Source organism: Nanorana parkeri, unplaced genomic scaffold (genome assembly GCF_000935625.1).
Source record: "Nanorana parkeri isolate BGI_ZX_2015 unplaced genomic scaffold, ASM93562v1 scaffold124, whole genome shotgun sequence".
NCBI classification, from domain to species: Eukaryota; Metazoa; Chordata; class Amphibia; order Anura; family Dicroglossidae; genus Nanorana; species Nanorana parkeri.
In genome coordinates this window covers 264,480-289,636 of record NW_017306392.1, presented here as the reverse complement: position 1 = coordinate 289,636, position 25,157 = coordinate 264,480, and the positions used below count along the sequence as shown (strand labels likewise).

The window sequence follows — 25,157 nt, the reverse complement described above, 5'->3', positions numbered from 1 at the left end:
TCTTTTTTTTTTTACAGCAGCAGAGCCGCCAGACAATAGGAAACTATTGGGCGGAGCTAGCTGTCACTGCTAGCTCCGCACAATCGTTTTCTATTTACTTTTTTCACTCTTTTTCTGTTCTGCTTGGTCCCTGTAAGGGACCGAGCAGAACAGCCGAGCCGATTGCTCCATTGTGACAATGCTCCATTGTGACAATGTTTTGTGTTAGCAGCAATCACTAGACCTAAGCACTTTCCATTATCCAAGGGAGTGGCCGCTGCCCCAGTTCACTGAAACTGCTGATTTTAGCACTGGGTGCAATAGGAAAGGAGTGGTGAGGGAGCGCAGGCAAGGGAAGTATGAAGGTGCCCATACACTGTGCGATTATCGCACGATAATCACAAAGTGTATGGAAGACGTGCAACCGTTTTTACTGTACGGTCGCAAGTCTTTTGTCTAAAGAGCATGCTAGAAAACCAGCTGAGAATCGTACGATTTTTGGCTGTTTTTTAGCATGATCGTGAAGTCAATGCCGCACGGGCCGGTGTGTGCACGCACACACTGACCGTTCAGCATTGCGGTCATCATTGCGGATGATCGAAAGTACGATCTGCCTGTCCAAGATGGGCAGATCGTACGTTTTTTTAATTACTTTACAACCATCGCAAGACTAAGGTCTTGCGATGGTTGTAAAGTGTATGGCCACCTTAAGGGGGTCAGGGGTGACCCATTTGCAGAGACACTATTGCTTTGCACCAACTGGGCAAGGTGACAGTGTCTTAAACTATTTGTACAGTTTTAGTGCACTTATGTTTTTTAAGCCCTCCTATTGCAGCATTTTGGTAATGTACTGTACTTACAAAAATTGCAGTTCCTCCCCTAGTGATTTTTGCTATGTCTGCCCAACACCACTCAGCCAAGTCATTTACCTCCACTTCAACATATACATGGCCCAGATTCCACTGACATCAATGAAAACATAGTTAAACAATGACAGTTTAACAAGCTGCATTTGAGCCTTTTATTGAAGCTTTGGCTGCTTAGGCTGTTTCTGGCACAGCTTTGAAACACGAATGCAGCAAAAAATGCACACATTTCTCTCATTTAGACAATAACTAGGTTCATATTCCTAAATGTCAGAGTGCTGAACTCCTTATTTCCACAAGAATGCAAATTAAAGCACAGAAATGTAATTTCCCTCCAGGAAACACATCTAGATAATATAGTCACTTTTGAATTTGCTGCTAGATTCTATCCCATATTATATACTGTCCCAGTGAAAAACAAGAAATCGTCATGGGTTGCCATACTCTTCCACTCACATACCACTTTTCACCCTAATATATTGGTAGTCGACCCTGAAAGGTTGTCACCTTATTCTCAGAGGCCAACTAGACTCCACTGATATTACTCTGTGTAACATCTACTCTCCTCAGACACTTTTACTAACTCAGATCCTTATCCGGCTATACAACTTAAAACAAAATTTCTAATACTGTCTGGCAATCTCTACCTGCTACACACCCCTAACCTAAATCGTCTCCCCTTGAATACAAGGATTACTCCCCCCTAACTACCTATCAGTCCCACCACTTGAGGCAAAGAATTAGAAACCATGGTATATTTGATGTATGGTGGACTCATTACCCAACAGATAAACAATACACATTTCTAGCCAGACCCTACCAAACACACACTAGAATTGACTATTTATTCGTTCTAGCTTTACAAATGGTACTATCCTCCTCAATTGGTTCAAACACACACTGATCCCCATGAGTTACAACCCAGCTCACCTAGGCAATGTCACTTGGATCTAAATGACTACCTACTTAAATTTAAACCTACCAAAACAAGGCTACAGCATGCACTAGAACTGTATTTTGATGAAAACCTAAATAAAACAACTACCACACCACAAACCCCAGGCTCAGATGGTCTGACCTATTTCTACTACAAAACCTTTTTGCACATTCCTGTCCTGCCCCTAATCTCTTTATTCAATAACTTCCTCAAGGGCAACTGTATCCCAAACACTCCCAGATGTTGCACTCTTACATCTCAGTATTCCATAATCCTTGTAAAGACCCACAAGAACCAGCAAGCTACTAAAAATGAACACAGATGCTTTACTGCCAAGTTTAGATGCAGAGAATCCTTCAATTGCCTAAGGCTGGCTTAAGGGTCCATTCCCCCAAGTAATTCATACCTTCCTCACAGCACATACACATGACACAATACAGCAGTGCCTGCTATCAGCCCTACTTTCTATATTATGTATTAAACCGCGAATAACGAAGTGAATAATCCCCATAGGTATATTGAGCATCAACATCTGAAACGTGCCATTCACCATAAGCTTATATGCAAGTAAAATCCTCCTGACTCTTATTGATCTCTTTACTACAAAAATAGAAAACCCATTCACACATAATATTGTGTGCAAAGCCTTGACTAAGATGTCCATCATACCCAAAGCCCTCTACTTTGAGTCTTTACCAGCATTTTATAACTACTTACAAAACAGTTTCTTTGTCTAATCCATCATCGTAGATCTAACATTTTCTGATCCCAATTCCTTTAAATGAGTATGTGTTGATAATCCATTTTGCAAAGGTCTCATCTCGGACATATATAGAATCCTTTGTATAGATATGGAAAACCCATTCGAAACACACCTGTACATCTGTATATAAAATGGGAAAAAGCTTAGGAAAATAAACTCCCGCTAGAAATGTATGGTATGTAAGGAAAGTGCCTACAAAATTCTGATATGCTGGTATTACACACCAGAAAAAATGCATGAAATATACTCCACCACCAGCAACATGTGCTGGGGATGTAAATCTCAGGGGGGCTCTCTCTTCCACATTCTGTGGACCTCATCAGGTGCCACCCTATTCTGGCTAGAGGTTGATAACCTCCTTTCCAAGATATAAGACACACACCTAGCAAGACGCATTAACCCATCAGTTAGAATTACCGATCAATGGGCTATCAAAAAAGTGGCCTGCTTCCTGCTTACCTTCAAATGGAATTCAGCCCACCCTTCAACCCTCAACAACTCACTCAACAGAATTTAGTAAATAAAACTGATAGAAATGCTGACAGCTAGAATATAAAATAACTTAACTTAAGTAAAGTTTGCAAGCAGGTTGAATCACATTCTAGCTTTCTAAACAAAACTTTTATAATTCATAATGAACAGGATTCCAATTATTCCCATTCCTAAGTGTACACGTTGATGCCATAGTCTGTGGCTAAATTTTCTATCAGTTCAAATTTGTAAATAACTGGGAAACAACTGTGAGAGAGTGACAGCATTGTAGGATGAATGAGGTACAAAGACAGGTACTTCTCATTACTGGAGTCAATGAGAGATAATGACTTGCCATATGTCATCAGGTGGTTGACAAATGAATATGTGGTTCAGCTGCACTTTGAAATTAGTATTTACAAAAGAGAGCAGCCAACAGAACTCAAAAGGATTCAGAAATATTGTCAGTCCTACAAGTTATTTTGGCATATTCCAGACTTGATTGACTGAGAGTCTGTGTGGACTATACTTCCTCAAATATAAAAAATGTATTAGCAACAATAAATATCTATCAGAAATACTAGGAAGGGTATTGTATGCTTATGAAAATAAATTTTTGGTGGTTCTCTAACCTTAACTTTTGCTGGTTCTCTCACCTTAACTTTAACTGTTGGCTCTAGCAAAAACTGGCAATGAAATCCTTGTAATTGTTTTTTAAGTGTATCATTCCTATACCATATACACAAAATCCCTTCTAGAAGTCTGAAACCCCATTATAAATGTCACCTGTATCTCAGAATATTCTAAGTGCTCCATAAAAAAAAAATTGTTTTACTTGAGAATCAACTTCTCATGTCAACCAACGCGTATAAACCAAAGTTTAAGCACCTTATAGCGATTGTAAGTACTTGTGTGTGTTGGTTTAGATTCATTGGAGGACCTGGCAGGCATAGTGCAGATTAAATGCTCTCTTAATTTCTCTTTGGTAACCTTTTTATGTTGGTGTCTTTTTTTTTTTATTTAAAAGGACAGCTGTACTTTCTATAGATGCACCTGCACTGCTGCAGCCTGCATAGGCATCATCTTCTGTTTCTGGAGATGGTCCTATGGCAGACTATGGGGATTGACTTTACAGGTGCTGGCAGCAGAAAGGAACATTTTGGCTGAGGGATATAAAGATTTCACTAGCTGCTGAACTCAGGCTAGTAATTAGTAGATGGTAATTTAGGATGCGAAAGTAATGTTATCTTTTAAAGTTGAACTCCAGGGAGATTTAAAATACATAGAATAATACAGTTCTGCATTCATTATTACAACCTTATTTTTTTTTAATTGCAATCACTGCACTACTTGCAATCCCCTGCGCTGCAGATCTCAGACTAGGGCAGAAACAGAACAGAAAAAACAGTCAAGTTCTGCTGTAGTGCTCATGTACTAATATGAAGCATGCTGATAGAAGGTGAGAGCAATGTAACAGAGAGATGAGTCTGTTGTTTCTACTCTCGCTGCCCAGTCACAGGTTGGGGTGAAGACCAGTAAGCATTACTAAACTGCAGCAGAGAAAAATCAGGTCTCCACCCCTGGCACATAAAGCTGTACTGTGTGGCACAGCTATGTAAATCTCAGGTCTGAATGGACAGAAATACAAAACATTTGTCATCTACAACAGCTTTCATATATGTATTTCATCTGTGTGTTTAGTCATTTACCAATTCATCTTTAAGTTTGTATTAAGACTTCATAATAATAGGTTCTACGCTAGGCACACCCCTTGCGTATTACAGTTGATACCTTAGAAATATTAAATGGGTAAGAGCTCCACTTCCATGTCTGGTTTGGAAACCAGTAAAACAGCAAACAGTTTCCCAGCACACTCACAAGCTAGCATGTAAAAAAACTTGTCTCACACTAAGGTTAAAAACAGAGGTTTGGATACACGTCTTCTGCAGAAAATGTGAAAGCCGCACAGCCACGCCAAGGCACCTCTTATAGTGCGGTCCTAACTCTAAACTATCAGAGTCTCCTTCTTGGAGCACATGGGGCAGAAGATAAAATTGGGTGCAGGTTTGTCAGGGGAAAGCCCAACCCCCCTTAAAGGCACAGAGACGGACAAGGGATCCCGCACATCCCAATGGCAGCTGAGACCCCCCAATGCATCACTGCACCAAATCAGTCAAGCAAAACAGATGACAAACTGTCACGCCCGGATAGTGGCAAGATTAGAACTAGGATCGCAGCTGCGGAGCTAGGGGGAGCTAAACTCAGGATGAGTGAAGTAATGGCAATTCAGGCTTGAACCTCTGGCGTCACTCACAATCTTCAGGTGAGTTAGAGGTTCGTGCATCACAGGCCGTACATAAATTAAGGCTTACGTCATAGCCCACAGTTTGGTTGCAGCATAGGGTTAACGCAACTTAGTAAGTAATGAATATGCAGCGTAGGTAACAAAATAACATAAAGCAGTTCTTGGTGCGTCCAAAATAATTCAACATAGACAATGGACAAGCATGGTGATAATGCACTGCAAGGATGGCCTCAATGTACTTTCAGAATAGAGTATCACAGTCTATGAGGTGCACAACGATAAAGGACTGCAGGTTTAGGTGCAGTGTAATTCAGTACGGAGTATCACAGTCTATGAGGTGCACAATGATAAAGGACTGCAGGGTTAGGTGCAGTGTACTTGCAGTTTGTTGAACAGTAGTTGCTAGAGTGAATCCTGGTGGGATGCAGTAAGGCTCAGATGTCCTGAGGTAGCTTGTGGCCAAGTTATGTCTCCCAGATCACTGGTTCGGTAGAGGTTTAGCAGGGCGTTCGATCCTCAATAGTGGAACGCCCTGCTAGCCTTGTGCGCTTCTTTAAATAGCCCGCAGCCGCGGGAAAGCGTCTGAAACCGAGTTCCGGCTTCCGCGTTCCACCGTGGAACGCATCGGAGCGACGTTTTAGTGAGGGGGCGTGACGGCTGTTATCCTCTTCCTGGTGCGTTCCACTGTGGAATGCACTCTCGCCGCTGGACGTCCCCGGAATCCCTTACACAAACGTACTCATCATAATTGGAAACCAATTACAAATGGCTCCTCAGGTGGTACCTGGTTCCCAGGGGATCGCTAAAGCCCTTCCCTCATCTGGTGGGGTTGTCTGCTGGTAACCTGTTTTTGGTCTAAGATCTTTGCCAAAATACGTGTGGTATTTTGGTTCACTCTATTGCAAAGCCCTCATATTGCTCTTTTTATTCAGAAACCACCTGTAGTCAACAACCACCAATTCAAATTACTGTTACATATTTTTACTGCAGCCAAGAAGGTGATTGCGAGATCTTGGCAGTTGCCCTCACTCTCCCTTAAGATGTTTCTTGATTAAATGTCGCAGGTTATGTTTTTTGAGAAACTCTCAGGGTCACAGGCAGGCACCCTGGCTAAGTACTCAACCGTCTGGGACCCATGGATCACTGCCTTTTTTCCGGAGGACTTTGACCGGGTTACACTTCTCCTTTGACCACTTACATTTTGTTCCTGTAGTGTCATGGGGTGGAGAGACTGGCAGCTTTGTGTTGTTTCCCTAACTTCCCTCCTGTTCCGTCTATTGTGGGTTGTTGTTTTCCCCATTATTCTCTTACATATGCTTACATTACTTGAGCCGACCAATTAGCTCTTGATGCACACTGTGCACTGTTACATTATTGTTGGCTGATACCCTTGCCCTTGTCCTCAAATTTGTTGGGGTTTTTCCCCCTTCTTATCTGTATGTGTTTTAATATGAAAATATTTTCGATAAAGACTTATTGCAAATAAATATTAAATAGGAAGAAGGCTGCACTCACAAACATTTCATGAACCACAAACTCAGCATCAGAAATGTTCTCAGGATTGCACTGGTTCAGGACACACTGAAGGCCGCCATAGTGCAGTAAAATAATCAGTTTCAATGAATAAAAAGACAATGGTTCCACTCACGTGTATAAGAGGCAATGCATTGCTGTAAGCAGCTTTTTTATGGTAAATACACAGTCCCTCGTAGCTGGGGGGCAAGCTGTATGCCAGGTACAGTCTCTGTCCCTGCAGTGGGGGACTATCACACACCAGGAGCTGTGGCAGTGTCTCTGCAAGGCATGCACCGGTGGACTGCTGCTTGGTGTTTGCTTTGGATTCAGATTTCTAGGCACGTATTTTGGGTTGCAACCCTTTCTCAAGCCACTTGCTGATCTTTTTCCCCTGCTCTTTTATAAGAAATTAGCATGTATAGTGTGACAAGCAATTACTAAAACATCTGCTATGGTTACTAATGGATTCGGACCAGAACATTTTCTTATTATACAGTATACTAAATTCTATAAAAATGTATAAAAACAAATGAAACCCCACTGTCTACTTTAATCCATTCATTTAAAAAATGTACTACCATAAAATAGCTGCACTAGCGATATTTAACCATTGGATGGACCTCCTATTGTAACAATGGGATAATCTCCTAACATAAGGAATTACAATACAATGCTTGGCTCAGATATAAAAAAAAAAATGACAAAGGTAATACAAAAATAACAAAACCTCATCTGTTATGGGACTGGAACACCTAATGATTCCTTCCTCTATATAGGACACTTATAAATAGATTTTATATTTTTAAATTCCTTAAAAACATCCTTTGGCATCCACAAAAATATGACTAAATAAATATGAATACATGCATAAATGAATGTTTTCTAGATATGATTTGTCCTTCAGCTTAAAATGATTCCAAATCTAAAAAAAACAAACTAGAGTTTCAGGTTTAAAAACATGTGTAAAACACAAACCAAAGTCACTATTGTTGCATTGTGTAAAAAAAGGTAAAATAGATTCTTCAGGATCATCCCAAATAATTATAATGCCGTTTGTAAAATTGCTATATAAGGCTACATTGCCCATGAAGGGGTTATTCTTTAATATATATAATGCCTCCCAGTATGCCATAGTTGAATTTGCATAACCTGGGAGCAAAACTGGCCCCTATAGCTGTGCCCTGTATTTGTTTATTGCATTGATGTATGAAAGTAAACTAATTACTATACATGTAGATTTCATTTCGTTCTAAATGGATATTCGTACAAATTCGGACATTTGAATTCTAATGGGTCTGAATGCGAATGCTTGTTTAACGGGAATTTGGATCCATTCAAAACACAACTAGTTCAGACATGAACTGGCCAATCAGATGTTTTTTTTTTACTTGTGGGGGTTGCATTACAGACACGGTCATGTGAAAATTCAGACGGATCTGAATAACGAACTGAATCAAATTTTGTATCCGAAAAACAAAGAAATAAAAATCCGAATTGATCCAAAACAAAACAATTTTTTTGCTGGGTTACATGTCTGGTAATTACGTTCCAATGTGAACTTTGTACTGCCTATGATAAATCGGGCCTGTTCAAAATGTATATTGATTGTTTTTGTAAGGTGATAATTAAGAGCTGAAAGGCCAATGTGGCAGGGAATCAATGTATAAAGCAAACAAACACCCAAGGGACCCATTAGTATGATTTCTTCACATGAATGATCTTGTAACGTAGTACCTCCAGTAGGTACGTGTCCTTAATGCATGATGGCACTGTTGTTACAATAGGTTGCATTGTTTATACTGGGATAAATCACTTGTCAAACTATTAATGCTGGAAATAATATGCCTACCTGGTGGTTTATTTTAATCCTGGTAGGTGGTCAAATGTGGGCTATCTTTGTTAGGGTATTATCAGCCAAAGCTTAAAAGTACCTTCAACTTTTTTTTATATACAGACAAAGGATCTCTCACTAACTTGGTATAGGTTTCCCTGTATTCTTTGAGCCTCTTTCTCGAGTTGTACAGGTTCTAGGTAACAATTCTTCCCCCTTTGTCAATTTAATAATACATTCCTTTTTTTTCTGTTAACTCCTTTAATTCCAATTTCCTGGGTAGGTTCTTTGAACCTTTTACATTTTTACTATTAATTTCTTTACAAATCTTTAACAACTCACATGATAGTTGCATCAATAAAAACACCTTTTGAGTGATAATAGTAAAAGACAGATATTGGCTTTAAATTCGAACAAATAATAATCTGCATATATAAAAGGCTCTAATAAACTGTTTAGGAAAAACCCATATTGGGTGACACTTCAAAAAGGGGTGGTCTTAGGCGGGGCTGCAGTCTGCTATGTTTGAGTTAATTAAAGTTGGATGTGATCTGATGTCATAGGTATGCAATTTTTTTGCTTTTCAAACTGTATTGGAAGCTATTTTCTTGTAATAACTCTTCTAGTATATCCAATGTGTGTTCTTTTCATCCAAGCAGTTTTAAGTAACTGATGGTTCAGTGTGAACAAATAAGATACATTTTTGTTAGGGGTGCGGAAATTAACGATTACTCCGTCGATTAATCGTTAATTTTTTTGATTGACCAAAATTATTTTGATCGATCAAAGTTCTTTTGATCTGTACTCACCTCTCCGTCGGCTTCCGTCGGCGATCCGGTGACGTCACGGACATCGGCGTCACCGGACTCCTCCCCCTTCCCTTCGTTAGCCGACAGAGCCCCTCGGGGAGGGGGGAGGAGTCCGGTGACGTCGATGTCCGTGATGTCACCGGACTCCTCCCCCTTCCCTTCGTTACCTGATGGGATCACCTGGGCCGGTGAGTCTCCTGCTTCATTAGTGCATACTCACTCATATTAAAAACTGAAATATTTAACCACAAACACAGAGAGTTGGGAACAGCAGCAAAAATTGAGGGGAAGTTAGTGATCCGTAGATGAATGATGGTGGAGTGTTTTTCTTCCAAGCAGTTTTTTTTTTTAATTACTTGAGGCTGTACCAACAATCTAGATCATAATACAAGTAGAATAGAATATGTGCCTGCTGACTGATTGTGTCTTCCAGTAGCCAGATCCAGCCCAACTCCTAAATATATACCATTCTGTCTCACTGTTTGTATGTACTGTAGCTCCCAGGGACTCGATGTGTAAATGTGCTACAAGCCCCATCATAGTTCTCTGGTGAGACCAGGGCTCTGTGGCATCTTGCCAGGGCTCTGTGGGTCTAACAAGGCTGGTTAGACCCCACAGAGCCCTGCTATCCTGGTGAGGCCCCCTCAAAGCTCTGGTGAGACCCCTAAGAAGCCCTGGTTTAACCAGGGCTCTGTGGGGTCTCACCAGGGCTCTTTGGCATCTCACCGGGGCCCTGAGGGGTCTCACCAGGCTGGTGAAATCGCACATAGCCCTGGTGGGACCCCATAGAGCCCTGGAGAGACCCTACAGAGCCCTGGTGCTGGTGAGACCCTACGGAGCCCGGGTTTAACCAGGGCAGTGTGGGATCTCACCAGGGCTCTGAGGGGTGTAACCAGGCTGGTGAGACCCTACAGAGCCCTGGTTAAAGCAGGGCTTTGTAGGGTCTCACCAGGGCTCTGTGGGGTTTAATCAGGACTAGTGAGACCCCACTGAACCCTACTTAAACCAGGGCTCTGTGGGGTCTCACCAGAGCTCTGAGGGGTCTCACCAGGCTGGTGAGTGAATGTGCAGCGCTAAGGGTCACCGGTGGGCAGAGGCGGCTCTAGAGTTTGCGAGATCTGTATGTGCATTATAATTAATCGATTAAAAAAAATTTTGATTAATCGAACAGGAAAATTTTAATCATTACCAGCCCTAATTTTTGTTAATAGTTAAGGCACTTGAATGCGTTTTGCAGACTTATAATCTCTAACATCTTTATCAAGCTTGCTAGTTTTTGTGTCAATGTTTTTTTTTGTTCAAATTCAACAGCATTCTTTTTTTAATGTTTCCATCCATTTTTCAAAGAAACAAAAGGACTGATGTATTAAGAGGCAACTAATTGCCTAGTTTTCGTATCTGTCTGTTTAATAGTGATATTTATCCACTCCTTGCAATTCTCAGAGAGAGTATGCCACATTTTTAAACCAGCTGCTAAAATGTCACAATGTTTTTGTATGCATAACCCTTGAGGGGTGATACCAATATCAAGACATTTTTGGAAAAAAGGACAAATCCCACCAATGGATTTATTCACCATTTACTGCATCATCTAATTTCAGTAATTCTTTGTGAATGTTTATAGTTCTTTTCTGACATTTGAGTACTAATATCACTAAAAACTGGAAGTTTATTCATCTGTAAGTATTTATATCTATCATGATAAATGTTGCCAGTATATTATGACATAAGTTTAGAAAATAAATGAAAAAAAGTATCTAGACCAGGGGTCCCCACTGGGTCGATCGCGATCTACCAGTTGATCACAAAGCTATTTCTGGTAGATCGCTATTGCTAGTTCAATTTGGCTGCTCCGTTTATCTGGGCACTCAGCTGCTGCTGACCGGGTGCAGTTCTCCGACTTGGCGCTATGTCCTGGCCGAGCCCCTGCCACTGAAAGCCATGCTGCCCAGAGTTCAGAATTCAGCTGCTCCAGTCGTCGGGGTAAGCGGAGATCGGGGCCCTGGGGCCACACACATCAGACACAGTCTGGGGAAGCCTTAGATCTGGGGGCACACACATCAGACACAGTCTCGGGAAACCTTAGATCCGGGTCCTGGGGCCACACACATCAGCCACAGTCCAGGTAAGTGGTGTTCTTTATCAGAGGGAGGGGCATTGTGTACTGCAGGCTATGTACTGTATATATATATATATATAATGCTGTAATCCACCTCCATATAATCCATATATACAGTACTGTGACGAGCAGACAGTGGAGCCCGACGAGCAGCTTCCAGGCCGGCCATTGTAATTACACGGCCGGCCATGAGCTCAAGCGATTGAGCGTCTATAGAGACGCTCGATCGCTTGTATCAGAGGCTGTCACTGTCGTTGCCGGTACCAAGATCCGCTGTGCCCGATGCGGCCGGGACCGGCACGGCTCTGTGACAGGAGATCAAATTTTTCGCAATCGGACCTACCCTGTGTTCTGGTAGATCTCATTGAGCCAGTCATACAAAAAGTAGATCTTCGTACACAAAATTGTGGGCCCCCCCTGATCTAGACCAACTATAAAAATTAAAAAATCATCACAGCAACAACCCAGATACACCTCAGATATCAATGCAGCAAGATAGACTAGAGATTTATCTGAAAACAGTGAGACATCTTTTTGACTATTAATCTTTATTTTTACTATAAATTGAGATTGCTTAATTTCCTCTTTCTAAATCAACTCATGAACACATTCTTTTTTTTTTGTTATATGACATTTCCCTACTTTAACAATACTAATGATTCAGAGATTAAATTATTATAAATCAGTTGAATGCTCATAAATTGTACTTTTTATGTGCTATTAAAGTTGAAAAATCATGCCTCAGTTTAATAGAAGAACTTTTAAATTGGAGAACAGACTTTAACAAACCTGTCAGATTTTTTGCAGCTTATTAACATTCAAGAGGACCATATGAACATTAGACACTTGTATTTTCAGCAAAGGATCATGAAAGATCCTGCAATTTCTAAGAAAAGCAGCCAGCCTTCATTTGCCTTCTATTAAAAACAAGTAACAAAAATAACAAATACAATTTCACATCAGCCAATAATAATGCCATTCTGGTTTAGCAGATGGAAAATAATACCACAATGTACTATTTACCTCTGCATTTAATATGATAGACAAAACTGACAGTTTGACATTTCAATTCATATGTTTGATGTACAAATGTCTATTTCTGAGACAACATATCTATCTGTATCTCATTTGCAAAGTGGAGTCTTTAGCATTACATTGAAAGAAATATACTTTGATGTAATACAGACTATCATTTTCCTCTTAGAGCTTATAATATGCTTTTAACTGTGGCTAATTCAATCATTTTAAATAATAGTGGCCTAGATATAATGTCACTTGCATTTTCATCTTTTTTTGTTCCGTCATTTAATTAGTGTTTAATCTTTTAAACAGTTATTTTATTTTCACCAGTCTTGTTTTAATGCTCAGTTGTTATGTCACCTAGTTGCTGTTTCTTTTTGTCATCACATAAAACTGGAAACAATATTTGAAATTGGAAAAATAGGAGGTGAATTTTATTAGCTTGAAAAAAATTAGCTTGAACAAAAATTGTTGTATTAATAAAAAAGAAGAAAAAATATACTGTATAGCTAATACAAAAAGAAAAGAGGGATTAAAAATGGATCTAGCGCAGTGGTAACAGACTTTGGCATCTGTAGACGTCTAATATTGAGGGTCCATTCATTAGATAGCATTGTGTTACTCCCACAATACTGTGCGTTTAGCGCACACTATTGCACAGTGTGCCTAGCATATAATATCTCCTGGCAGCCATACAAATGAATGGCAATGCCACGCATCTAGTGAGTCATATCCCGGTGGAGCCACAGTAATTTGCTGGCAAATATCAACTGTGATTTACATTATATTTAATTGCAGAATATATGCGAAAGTCGAGTCGGGAATCATCTTGTTTATGCAACTAGAAACTCTACTATTAGAATAGAGGTGTTGCAGATCTGGTGGGACACACTTGGTGCCAGTGCAGAGTGGTAGCAAGGTGCTGGGTGCAGCAATGCTCTCTGCATTGCAGCACCAGACACTGAAAGAACTGTATTACTGTCCGGAGATGTGATCTCTGCCCAACAGTAGAACAAACTATTAGATTAGAGATGTCTAATCAATACAATTATTGGGTGCCTGGGATGCAGGGGTTTACTTCCAGTGCTAACAATGCAGAATAAGAGGGAGACTGTGCAGTAGCCTTTGCTCTATTCTCTTGCAGCAGCTCCCTTTGGCCACTGAGAGAGTAAGCCTGTGGTCGGAGGAAGTAAGAGGCTACTGCATGCAACTGAAGTAGTTGAGCTGGAAGTAAGTGCAGTGGGAGAAGAAGACCAGGCTACAGCAATTACCCCTGTATTTTATTGCCTTTGTATTACAACCATTGTTTGTTGCCACCACTGTCTTCTTCTTACATGTGCATTGCCAATTTGTTACTTGTTTATTGTCCATTGGTGCCCATATATTGTCTCCATTACTTGTTTGTTGCCTATATATTGTCACAGTTGTGCTCATATTTTCATGACAAGCATTTGTTACCCATGTTTTATCAGCATGTATTGCCCTGATTTATTACCCACCTGTCATGATTGTCAGTGTGTTTTCCAGGTTTGTTGCCCTAATATTCTCATAATTACCAGTCTATTACCCACATATTGCCATGCTTGCCATTGAAATGCCTGCATATTACCATGATTGCCAGTGTATTGCCCACACATTGTATTGTTTGGTCTTGTATTACCAAAGTATGGTACTATGATGTCATCTATGTGAGTGTGTAAACAAGTCAGCGCTGGTTATTATTGGAACTCTTTGCTCTTAGCAAACTTCTTTATTTACACATCAGTATAAAATCTCAGATGTAGAGGATCAAAAATGTTCCACAGGGTGTTGCTTTTTGTTGGCTTATACAATTATACAGTCAAATGTATATTTTACACCAGTAATAGCATAATTTAAACTGTTCTAAATTAGCAATATTGGAAGTCACACCCAGCACCAGGCAGGTTCAAACAACAACAGCAGGCTTAGGCAAACCAAATGAGCACAGACTATCAAATAGGCCAGACTGGATACAGTTCAGCAGAACTAAATTTAAGGAGTCACCCCGCTCAGGGCAAGGTGGCTACACGTAAAATTTTTACTTGTTTCATACTTTAATTATTTTGTTTTATAAGCAGATGTTTAATCCTCATAGGAATCACTGGTACATTAGGGAATATGAATAGCACACCTTAGGACAATGTTGTTTTCAGTCAGGTCAGACAGACCTCTAAGAGTAGTTTTACTTAGTATATAAAAATTACAACAGCACCATAAATGACACAATCATCTAACACCACATCCCAGATTTTTAAACAGAAGGCATACAATATGACTACATAGTAGCTGTTATGTAGGGATTTTTAAGGTGTGACACGTACCATATACAACGATCTATTAAAATGTATACATTCGATTATTTACCATCTAAAAAGTCAGTCATGAAATCAGCATGTAGAAAAGTAACCCAGCTTAGTATACTTCTACTAACGTCAGATCATCCTTGTATCTATACAGAGTTGTAAAGTCCGCGGTATATATTACACGTTGTCCAGTCCTATAAATATAACTATCCAAGGTGAGAGCTAAACATGGTACTTTATCACAGCCAAAGAAAATCCCTCCACTGACTTCCACTCGCCCAAAGGATAAAATTCAAAATATTAAGTCACTTATAAAGCCATCCACAACTCTGCCCCCGGATACATCTCAGACCTTGTCTAAAAATATCACCCTAACTGTCCACTCCACTCTTCCCAAGACCTCCTGCTTTCCAGCTCCCTTGTCAACTCATCCCATACTCGCCTCCAGGACTTCTCTATAGTCTCTCCCATCCTCTGGAACTCTTTACCCCAACCTGTCCATCTATCTCCCACCTTAACTGTCTTTAGGCGTTCCCTAAAGACTCATCTCTTCAGGGAAGCCTATCCTACCTCAACCTAACCACTCAACCATCACGTTCTCAAACAGTTCATCCCCACACAGCTACCTCCTCATGTATCACTTACCCCTCCTCTTTTCGATTGTAAGCCCCCAGGGGCAGGGCCCTCCTCACCATCTTGTATTGAATTGTATTGTGATTGTAATGTCTTCCTTATATTGTAAAGCACTGTGCAAACTGTTGGCGCTATATAAATACTATGTAATAATAATAATACACAGGCTATCCCCCCCTCCAGTCTATCATGAATGCAGCTGTTGGACTCATTCACCTAACCAACCGCTCAGTGTCTGCAACCCCCCTCTGTCAATCCCTACACTGGCTTCCAATACCCAAAGGATAACATTCAACATATTAACAACCACTTACAAAGCCATCCACAACTCTGCCCCTGGCTATATCTCAAACCTGGTCTCAAAGTATCACGCTAACCGTCCCCTCCGCTCTTCACAATACCAGCTCACGCCTCCAGGACTTCACTAGAGTCTCTCCCGACCTATTGAACTTTCCACCCCAACCTGTCCGTCTATCTCCCACACTGACTGCCTTTAGGCAATCCCTTAAGACTCATCTCTTCAGGGAAGCCTATCCCACCTCAACCCAACCACTGAACAATCACTTTCTCAAACAATCATCCCACACAGCTACCTCAGTGGCCGAACTACCGCCGGTGCAGGCGGTGCCGGGGCACCGGGGCCTGAGGCTGTGGGGGGGCCCAGTGGGGTCCGGTACTGGGCACCCCCACAGCCTCAGCGCGGTCCGGTCCTGCAATATATGGCAGTGCACGGTCCCGGTGTTCGAACACCGGGGCCCTGCACTGCCGACGGGCTTCACAGTGAGGGGGCGGGTCCTGTGACTCACCTCCCCTCCCGGCCGCGTCCATAGTAACAGGCGGCGGGAGGGGAGGTGAGTCACAGGAGGCGTGTGTGTCACACGTCCCGCCCCGCCCCCTGCAGTGTACACCTCGAAACTCCCTGGCTGGGTAAGTCCGAGCGCCGGCGGGGGGGGGCAATAGTAGTTGTGTACTTGTGTACTGTTATTTAATTTCAACTGAATGAGCAGCGCTAAAAATCATATGAGTGAAGTGTTAAATGTTGTTATTCAAAAAGCTGCTGTGATATAGACCCCTTGGGGTCGCGGCCTTATTTTCCCACACTACAGTGTTGAGTCTATTATTCAAGATTTATATATATCTATCTATCTATATCTATCTATCTATATATAGATAGATAGATAGATATAGATAGATAGATAGATATATGTGTGTGTGTATACAGGTATGTATATGTGTACAGGTATTCCTCACTTAGCGACCGAGTTCCGTTCCTACGACCAGGTTGTTAAACAAATTTGGTCGTTAAGTGAGGAACTCTATACAGTACTGCCATAGTACAGTACTGTATAGCGTTGCAGATGTACAGTACCGAACAGTGTACTGTACATCGGGCAATGAAAACACTTACTGGGACCCGCAGTGAAGATCGGAGGACATCACTTCCGCCGGCGACTGCTCGCACTGACGCGCAAAGTCGGAGGTCGATCGGTGGTCCGTCGTAAGTGCGAGTGGTCGCAAAGCAGGTAAGTCGGTAACCGAGGAATGTCTGTATATGGGTTAAGAACAACGATTGAAGGTATTTGTTTTGTTTATAGGGCGTACAATCCCATGAACAGGGTTATTTTATCGCTAGATTCCTCATTGCAATAAAATGACATGTGCTTTATTGCAAAGTAGAATTACATGAGTGTTGCTTCTTAAACGCTTTTCACAAGGAATTCTTTTGTATTTTGCCTTAAAAAAAACACTATTTAAAGTATACCTAGTTTTATATAAAAACAATTTTCATACTCCCACATGTAGCAGTTCAGCTTTTGTCTGATTTGGTTCTATAATGCTCTGGCTGTGCAATTTCTGATACAAACTTTTATTGTATATGGGATAAGTTGCTGATTATTTTCAGACTTCTTTGCCCATCAGAACAAAACACTTTCAAAGCACATTTCTTGGTTGAGAACAGAAAGAATTGCTGATAACAGATGGTAAACAGTAACAATACAGGCCCATTAATTGGGGTACTGGGGAACTTAAAAAACAGGGCCTTAATATGTTTTTACCTTTAACCACTGGACTACCTGCTACAGTGTATATATATATATATATATATAACAATCTATCACCCTGACACCCACTTCATCAGAACAACTACCGTTCTTTTTTGTTGTAAAAAAAAAAAAAATGTATTTGAATACCATAAAATTAGTTATAAGTCACAGTCATGTGACCTCTCCTTTCCACTTCCCTCCTCTCTTCTCTGACGGTGGGCATCTAGCAGTAGTGCTGTTACTCAGTGTATGCAGGCTTTAGTAGGCAGGATTCTAAAAAGACAAATCATCAGTGTAGCTTACATATATAGTATCTGAAACTACTGGGGAAGGGAGAGCGCAATAAACTCAACAGGACAGGAAACTGGATGTCGCACAGCAGGAAGTATATTTTTTGACGAGGAAACCCCTCGACCATTTAAATGATCACTGCATAGATGCAAAAGTACTTTAAAGAATATGGAATAGAGCCAGGTTAGGCAAACACCAGCCCTTCAGCTGTGGGGAAACTACAAATCCCATCATTTCTCTGCCTCTCAGAGTCAGGTTTGCGGCTTTCATTGTCTTGCAATGTCTCATGGGACCACAATAGCTGGGGGGCCGGAGTTTTCCTACCCGTGAGACAGAGGATCATATTGAGAAGTTATACTGCTACACTTGATGGGTTATCAATATGAGATTGGAGTTTGGTTTCAATTCACAGAAATTAAGTATAAGAAATATTTTCTGAATAAGGTTAAAGGGAAGAATTTTGCAGGCTCTGTCCTGTCGGTGATGTATAACATGGTGTTTTCATGGCCTCCACTACTTTTCTGGTAGGGTAGACATAGAGGACTACCTCAGGGAAACAGAGTCAGCATTCCCTCTGCTGTTACCACTGGACATACCCAGTTATATCAAGTGGGGTATGTCTTTGGGGCTACTGACTGCTAAGGGAGGAGGTGGGTGCATTTTTAAATGTTTTTTTCAGGCAGGAATGTCCCTGGGAGCAAAGTCCATAATTTTAGGTGACCATGGAGAGCTAACTCAGGTTACAGCACACAATAAATTACACAACTCTATAAGTGTACAAGCCGGGGTTCCAACTCTATAAGTCTGTAAGCAGGGTTAGTCCAGTCAACAACAAAAATATAGTTGTTTATTTTAACTGGTAGCCCATTATATAGCCAAATCAGTTTAGTTATAGAATAATGTTTAAATGGCAGCATAGAAGTAAACCTGTCCCTGATAGCTCATCTCCCCCACTGCTAATACTTCACCATTCCCACAGTCTCCTACCATTTTATTCCTCCCCTGGAGCCCTGTTAAATACCTGGTAATTCTGGGTATGGGGAAGCATTTAACTCTCTTCCACTCCTCCAGGGATGCAGTGCCGGGCCCCGATTGCTGTCATAGAGTTCAGAGTAAAGTTTTTAACATTGTGTAAGCTCCAATCAGGCCATCCTCGGACTTACACAGGGCTCTTTCCCGGCAGACAAGCAGTGCAACGGAGTGGCATGGCATGGTAAAAATTAGGGATGCACTGATACCGTTTTTTTGCCGATACCGATACCGGAAGTCCCATTAAGGAAGCCAGGTGGCGTGCAATGACTCACCACCTGGCTTCCTGATTAGCCAGGAAGCCGGGTGGTGTGTAAAGACTCGCCACCCAGCTTCCCGATTAGCAGGGACGCCATCTCCATGCTTCTCATCACTAGATGACGAGAAAGCATGGAGCCGGCTTTCTGGCCAGTCAGGAAGTCGGGCATCGTGTAAAGACAAGGTGGCAAGTGAGCATGATGCCAGGTTCCTGGCCAATCATTACACGGCGTCTGGCATCCTGATTGACCAACTTTCTGACCAATCAGTAAACCGGGCAGCAAATCATTACACACTGCCCGGCTTCCTGATTGGCTGGGAAACCGGCTCCATGCTTAAACGTCACAAGTGACGAGGGAGCATGGAGCTGGCTTCCCGGCTAATCAGGAAGACATGTAATAACTTGCTGCCCGGCTTCCTGATACCGTAAGCTTGGGTATCGGGCTAGGCATCGGAGCATTTGGGCGAGTATGATTACTCTTTCAAATACTCAGCATGGATACCGATACTAGTATTGGTGCATCCCTAGTAAAAATTGCCAGTGAAGAGGGTGGACAGTCAATCCCCAAATAGTTAAAGTGCAGGTTGGCTTTAAAATGATTAATACTGTAATAATAATACTTACTTTTTAGCTATATTATGTCATACTTTTTACCTAAAATTTCATTTATATTTACCTGCAACCTAAACTTTGATACATAAATCAGTGTGGTGCAGTTATAGCGATTGAGGGGTATACATTATTATTTCAGGAAATTGAAATTACCTAGAGCAGCATTACCCTTTTCACTTGGCATCAGATCACATAGAGGGGGTGATTTACTAACCTAAACACACACACGCACCAGGTGCGTGTGCATTTTTACACAGCAAAACGTATTTAGCAACCAAACACGAGCAATGTGTCACATTTTCACGCCGTTACGGCGCGTTTTTATGTATTTACGTACGTGCGCGTCATGTAGCATGAGTCTCTGATAGCTGTTAGCTTATTGTAAATAGTTAATCTTCCATTGTTACCATTTCCAGCATTTCAAATTTTAACATATTTTATCAAACTGTTCTAACAGGCCGCTATCATTTGCCAGCTTTTTTATTTCTCAGTGGTGCAGATATGTTTTTGTACTCAGTTTGTACTGGCTTATTTTGATATAAACAACAGGGTTCATTTTTGCGAAGAAAGTAGTAAGTGTATCAATCAGCACATTAGCTAACAGCAAACTGCAAAAAATAAGGTGTTTAATAATTAAAATGGCTTTTCTAAACATTTGCATTTACTATAGTATTGGTACAAAAAGTCTAAAGGCAGCAAGCTGTAATTTGACATTGCTGACATATAATAAATGAATGCCTAGAACACTTTTCAAATCTCACTTTTCATAAGTAAAGCAGTGCTACAAGCAATTTACCACTCATAAGTAAACAGCAAGCAAAGTTTGCCAATTTGAAATTACCTGCGTAAAAGTGTCTGAAATAAGATCTGCTGCATTGCCCATTGCAACACATCAGATTTCATTTTCTAATCTGAAATGGCAGCTTAAAGTATTAAAGCCAATGGGTTAATATGGACACCAAAGTTTTGTGCATATTTTTATGCTTTTTACACTCAGCCTTTAGAGCACTGAGCCTAGTGGGTAAAAGTATCAAATATAAAAAACTGTGAGATTGTTCCTTCATTTCTCTACTCCGTATTAGAAAAAAGTGAGTGTTTTGAGCAACACACATAGTTTTGGGTTCATTAGCCTTCATGCACTGTAATTGAGGTCCATTGTTTTGGAAAAATTAGATTCTTACCAAAAAAAAAGTAATTGTGATTCCTGTTCAACAAAAAAATAGTCACAGCCACATTACATATAATTGTTTTGTTCAGAAAATGTCCATTATTTTTACCACTAGTGTCCAGCTGAGATTTGACCCACATCATCCATAAGCAGCCTATGTATGAGTCACAGTAAAAACTACAGAGCTTTCCTACGGACAAATATCTTTTTAAATCTCACCTCTGGGATCTGCATGGCCGATGGATAGGAAGAAAAGCAGGAAAATGACTCCTTTCATTTTGAAATTGTTACCTCCAGATGGCTCAGTTCTGTATGTGCCAAACAAGCTGGATTCAGATTTATATAGGAGGTAAGTAGATAAATGATTAATTACAGAGCTGCTAGAAGGGGTGTACAACCCTGACCTTTACTTCTAACATAAACAAAAAAAGGCAATGTGAAGACAAACAAAGATATTCCGTTGGAGAATTTTGCAACTCAATCAATGATTAACATTGGCAATAAGTAAACATTTTAATTACACTTTCATGCATACCTCAAAGTAGAATAAAACAGGCAGAAAACCTTTAATTCAAGAAAAACTGTTCTGTGTGCAGATTATTATAATCATTATCACTCCACTTAAAGTTACAAATTTGAAATATTGGATGCGCATATCCACAATCTAGTATATATGTAATTTGTAATTATTTAAAAATCAAATTGATTTATCGGTTTTATTTAATTGCTGGATTTTGTTGGCTATTTTTGCAGTTCATTTGGTTTTGTATCAGAGGCAGGAAAACAAGGTTTATAACTCCTATCAGTAGGCATGCTGCCTAAGTAATCTCCTAGAAATCCTGATTTGCTAACCTCCTGCCTACATTATGCAAACCTAGCTAGGTGTCACAATTTTTCCTTCTCTTTGTGATGTCTTTTTGTGAGATACCAAGTATGATATAGACTTTTTTTTTCTATGGCGGTCTAATGTGTCCTACTAGCCTTCTGCACCCTGCAATATAGATGTGTTTGGTGTTTAAAACTGATTTGTATCTACTTATACATTAGCGTAACCACTTTTTATGAATATAATTCCATTACAGTAGGAGTTATGGAGTGTGAATTAGAGTGGAGATATATTATATATTCCTTATTATATTCATTATATTATTATATTCATTTTCCTTATTCCTTTTAAGAGAGTATATATTAGTTTGAAGATGAGTTTAGAAAGTATTAGGCCTTTTTACATGAATTTGTGTATTTGGAAAAGATTGGTAGAGTGCATAGGTTGCAATTAAAAATTTGAAAACATCAGTGTAATATACTCACCTGCTCTCTAGTCAGGAATGGAGTGATGAGGACTCCGACAACTGCCTACCTGCTAAACACAGCAGTCGGTGACACTCCTCTCCTCCCTCTCCAGTCAGCTGAAGGTTTTTTAGCAGCCAGCTTTGAAGTACACAGCTTCCTAGTATTCTCCTGGGTGCCGAGCGCTGCTGCTACCGGCAAGAACACTTTCCATCCTGACTGTAATAACAACAACTCTAAGCCACCAATTCCCTCTCCACACCAGCCTGCTTCTCCAATACCTCGCCATCCTGGATGTTCCCCTGCATGTACTATAGCACACCACCACCGCTGCTGCCATTAAGGATTAACGCCTTTTATCCTGGCTCATCGCAATGCTGCTGAATCCTGCTGACACAGAGACTGCCTCTTTTCACTTAGGTAGCAGATCCTTCTTCTAACACCTACCATCCGGCCTTACCTTATCCAAGTTGCTGAAGTTTCACCAGTCTCTTCTTCGCTGAACTGGGTCCTTTAGTGATGGCTAAACACAAGTATTAACTTACCTTTGATAACATTCATATTCGTTGACTTAACCAATCTGATAAGTCCATGCCTGTTATAAAGGATTGAATACTTGTTGATCAATCTCTATGTGGGTTATCCATAAAGCAGCCGAAGGATCCAGGCTGACCTGAAGGCATATGCTTCGTCTTGACTGAGGCGAAGTGACAGCTGAAGCAGGGCGAACGGCCTGCTGAAGGCCGGCCTTTCTCCCCGCAAATGACAGCTGGGCGGAGCCAGCCGTTATCTCACAGCTTGCTTCGCCTACTTGTAATGACAGATCAGCATCCCCAAATGACCTGGGGACGCTGAACTGTCATTAAACAATAACAACTAGGTGGAGCCGGCCATTACATCACAGCTGGCTTGGCCCAGTTGTTATTTATTGGCCGGGACCTGCTAGAAGACTAGCAGGTGCCAGCCAATAGGAAACAGTTGGGCGGAGCTAGCTGTACTGAGGTACCGAGCAGAATAGCCGAGACGAATGCTGCCCGGCGACATTCGGCTATTCACTCACTGCCGTTCAGCCCCTATGTGAATAGGGGTGAAAGGCAGCGAGTGAGCTGCCAAAGCTTCGGCTCAGCTGATCCAGATAATGGATCGGCTAAGTCAAAGTCCATCGGGTCAGCAAGTTCATCTGAACGAAGTGCAGCTGAAGGCAGGAGATGTATGGCTGATTTCAGCTGATGTACGGCTGAAATCAGCCGTACTGAGCCAGAGTGAATAGTCGAACATAGTTCGGCTCACTTCACTTCGGCTGGGTTATTCACTCAGCTGCCTTTGGCACACATTAACTTAAACACCAGATCCAAGGATTTCCAGAGCCTCTGAGTAAGTTAACCCAGTTGTTAGCCTGTGCAGTTGTGGATCCATTGGAATAGATTAGTTATTACAATCAGTAGTTAAGATGGAGATACATAAACTACTATCATTACCATCGTCACCACCAGCTGACACTACACAACGTCAACAGCTGTTGAAAAAAAGAAGAGCCCCCACCAAAATCATTATGGTCATCATCACCGACTGTAGCTGCGTTGAATCCACCTACTGCAATTGTGTAACCTGACATAAAATACCAAATGTGTCATCTTTGTTAAAATACTGCTGTGACTTGTTTAAATTTTTGTTCTTTCCTAAAGGGAAGATTGACTAAGGAAACGTTTGTTTGACTTTCTAACAGATAATGGTCGATGATCAATTTAGACTGCAGTGACAAAAAAGTCAAAGGAGCATGTTGGAAAATGCAGGAAAGCCCATTTACTCCAAGATCGAATGGTTAATCAGAACGAAAATCAAACGGAATTTCAAACGACATTCGTCAAGTGTGTGATGGAATTATAGAACATTCCGAGGAGATATTTCGTATAAACGTTTGTTCAAAAATCTACTAGTGTATACCCTACTTTAGGGACCCATGCCAAAGCGTGTCCAGGACATTGTGAAACTTTTTCTGGTGCTTTTTTTGTATCCTGGGAAGAAAGACTTACAGGGTTATTCACAAAAGGGTGAAGAGTTTGGAGAAGGCAGGACAAATGAACAATCTAGGACAACATAGCTGAACTGGAAACATTCTTCAATTCAGCTCACTTTCCAGTTCAGCTATGTTGTCCTAGATTGTTCACTTCTCCTGCCTTCCCCAAACTCTTCACCCTTTTGTGAATGACCCTTTTTTATGTTATGTTCTGAGGAATAAACATTACTGTGTTACAAAATAATAAAAAAAGTTTTGTTTTTTGAAAGATTGTGAACTTGTATATGTAACAGGTGCTTAGATCATGACATAGCTTTTCATCAATCATAATCTCCATTTACATGCCCCGCTGTCCTTTCCACGATGCATCTGACTATCTGTGCCTATAGTTAATTTGCATATCTGCTAATTTTAAAAATATGATGACATACATTATTATAAATGACTACAGTGATGGAAAAAGGAATTCACGGCATTTGCGATGGTTGCTTTTCTTTGCTTGTGATTTCCTACACCAGTTTAATAGGCGGGTTAATTAGCATGCAGGTGTTGGAGTTGACAAGTTTTTTTTGTTTTAAGATTTTCTGGCATCTTCTGAATTCCACCTGCATTAGTGCACCTGTTTATTTTGTCTTTTGCCAACACTTGACGTGCATGTGGTTTGACAGTATTAATTGAAAATACATATGGCTATTGTGTTCTACAGGCATGTCCGTGCCCTTGTCAACCATCCTAAATTTTATATAAATACATGTAATGCCCCCCGACCCTGAAGGTGGTGACCCCCATAAGCAGGGAGGGCTGACATTTCACTCTCAGGGATGAATCCTTAGCCGGGTTGTGGGATGTGATCAGTAAATTGGGCACCAGTCAC

At 40.9% G+C, this 25,157-nt stretch overlaps 1 protein-coding gene across 1 annotated transcript in view; it reads right to left on the bottom strand.

Annotated features, from left to right (window-relative positions):
• The window catches only part of GC (GC, vitamin D binding protein), a 97,714-nt gene extending 74,887 nt beyond the window's left edge, over positions 1-22,827 (bottom strand). The window contains exon 1 of the mRNA XM_018553545.1: positions 22,812-22,827. Coding sequence (XP_018409047.1) covers positions 22,812-22,827 — 16 coding nt within the window. The remainder of the gene's footprint in view (positions 1-22,811) is intronic.
• Between the last annotated feature and the right edge of the window lie 2,330 nt (positions 22,828-25,157).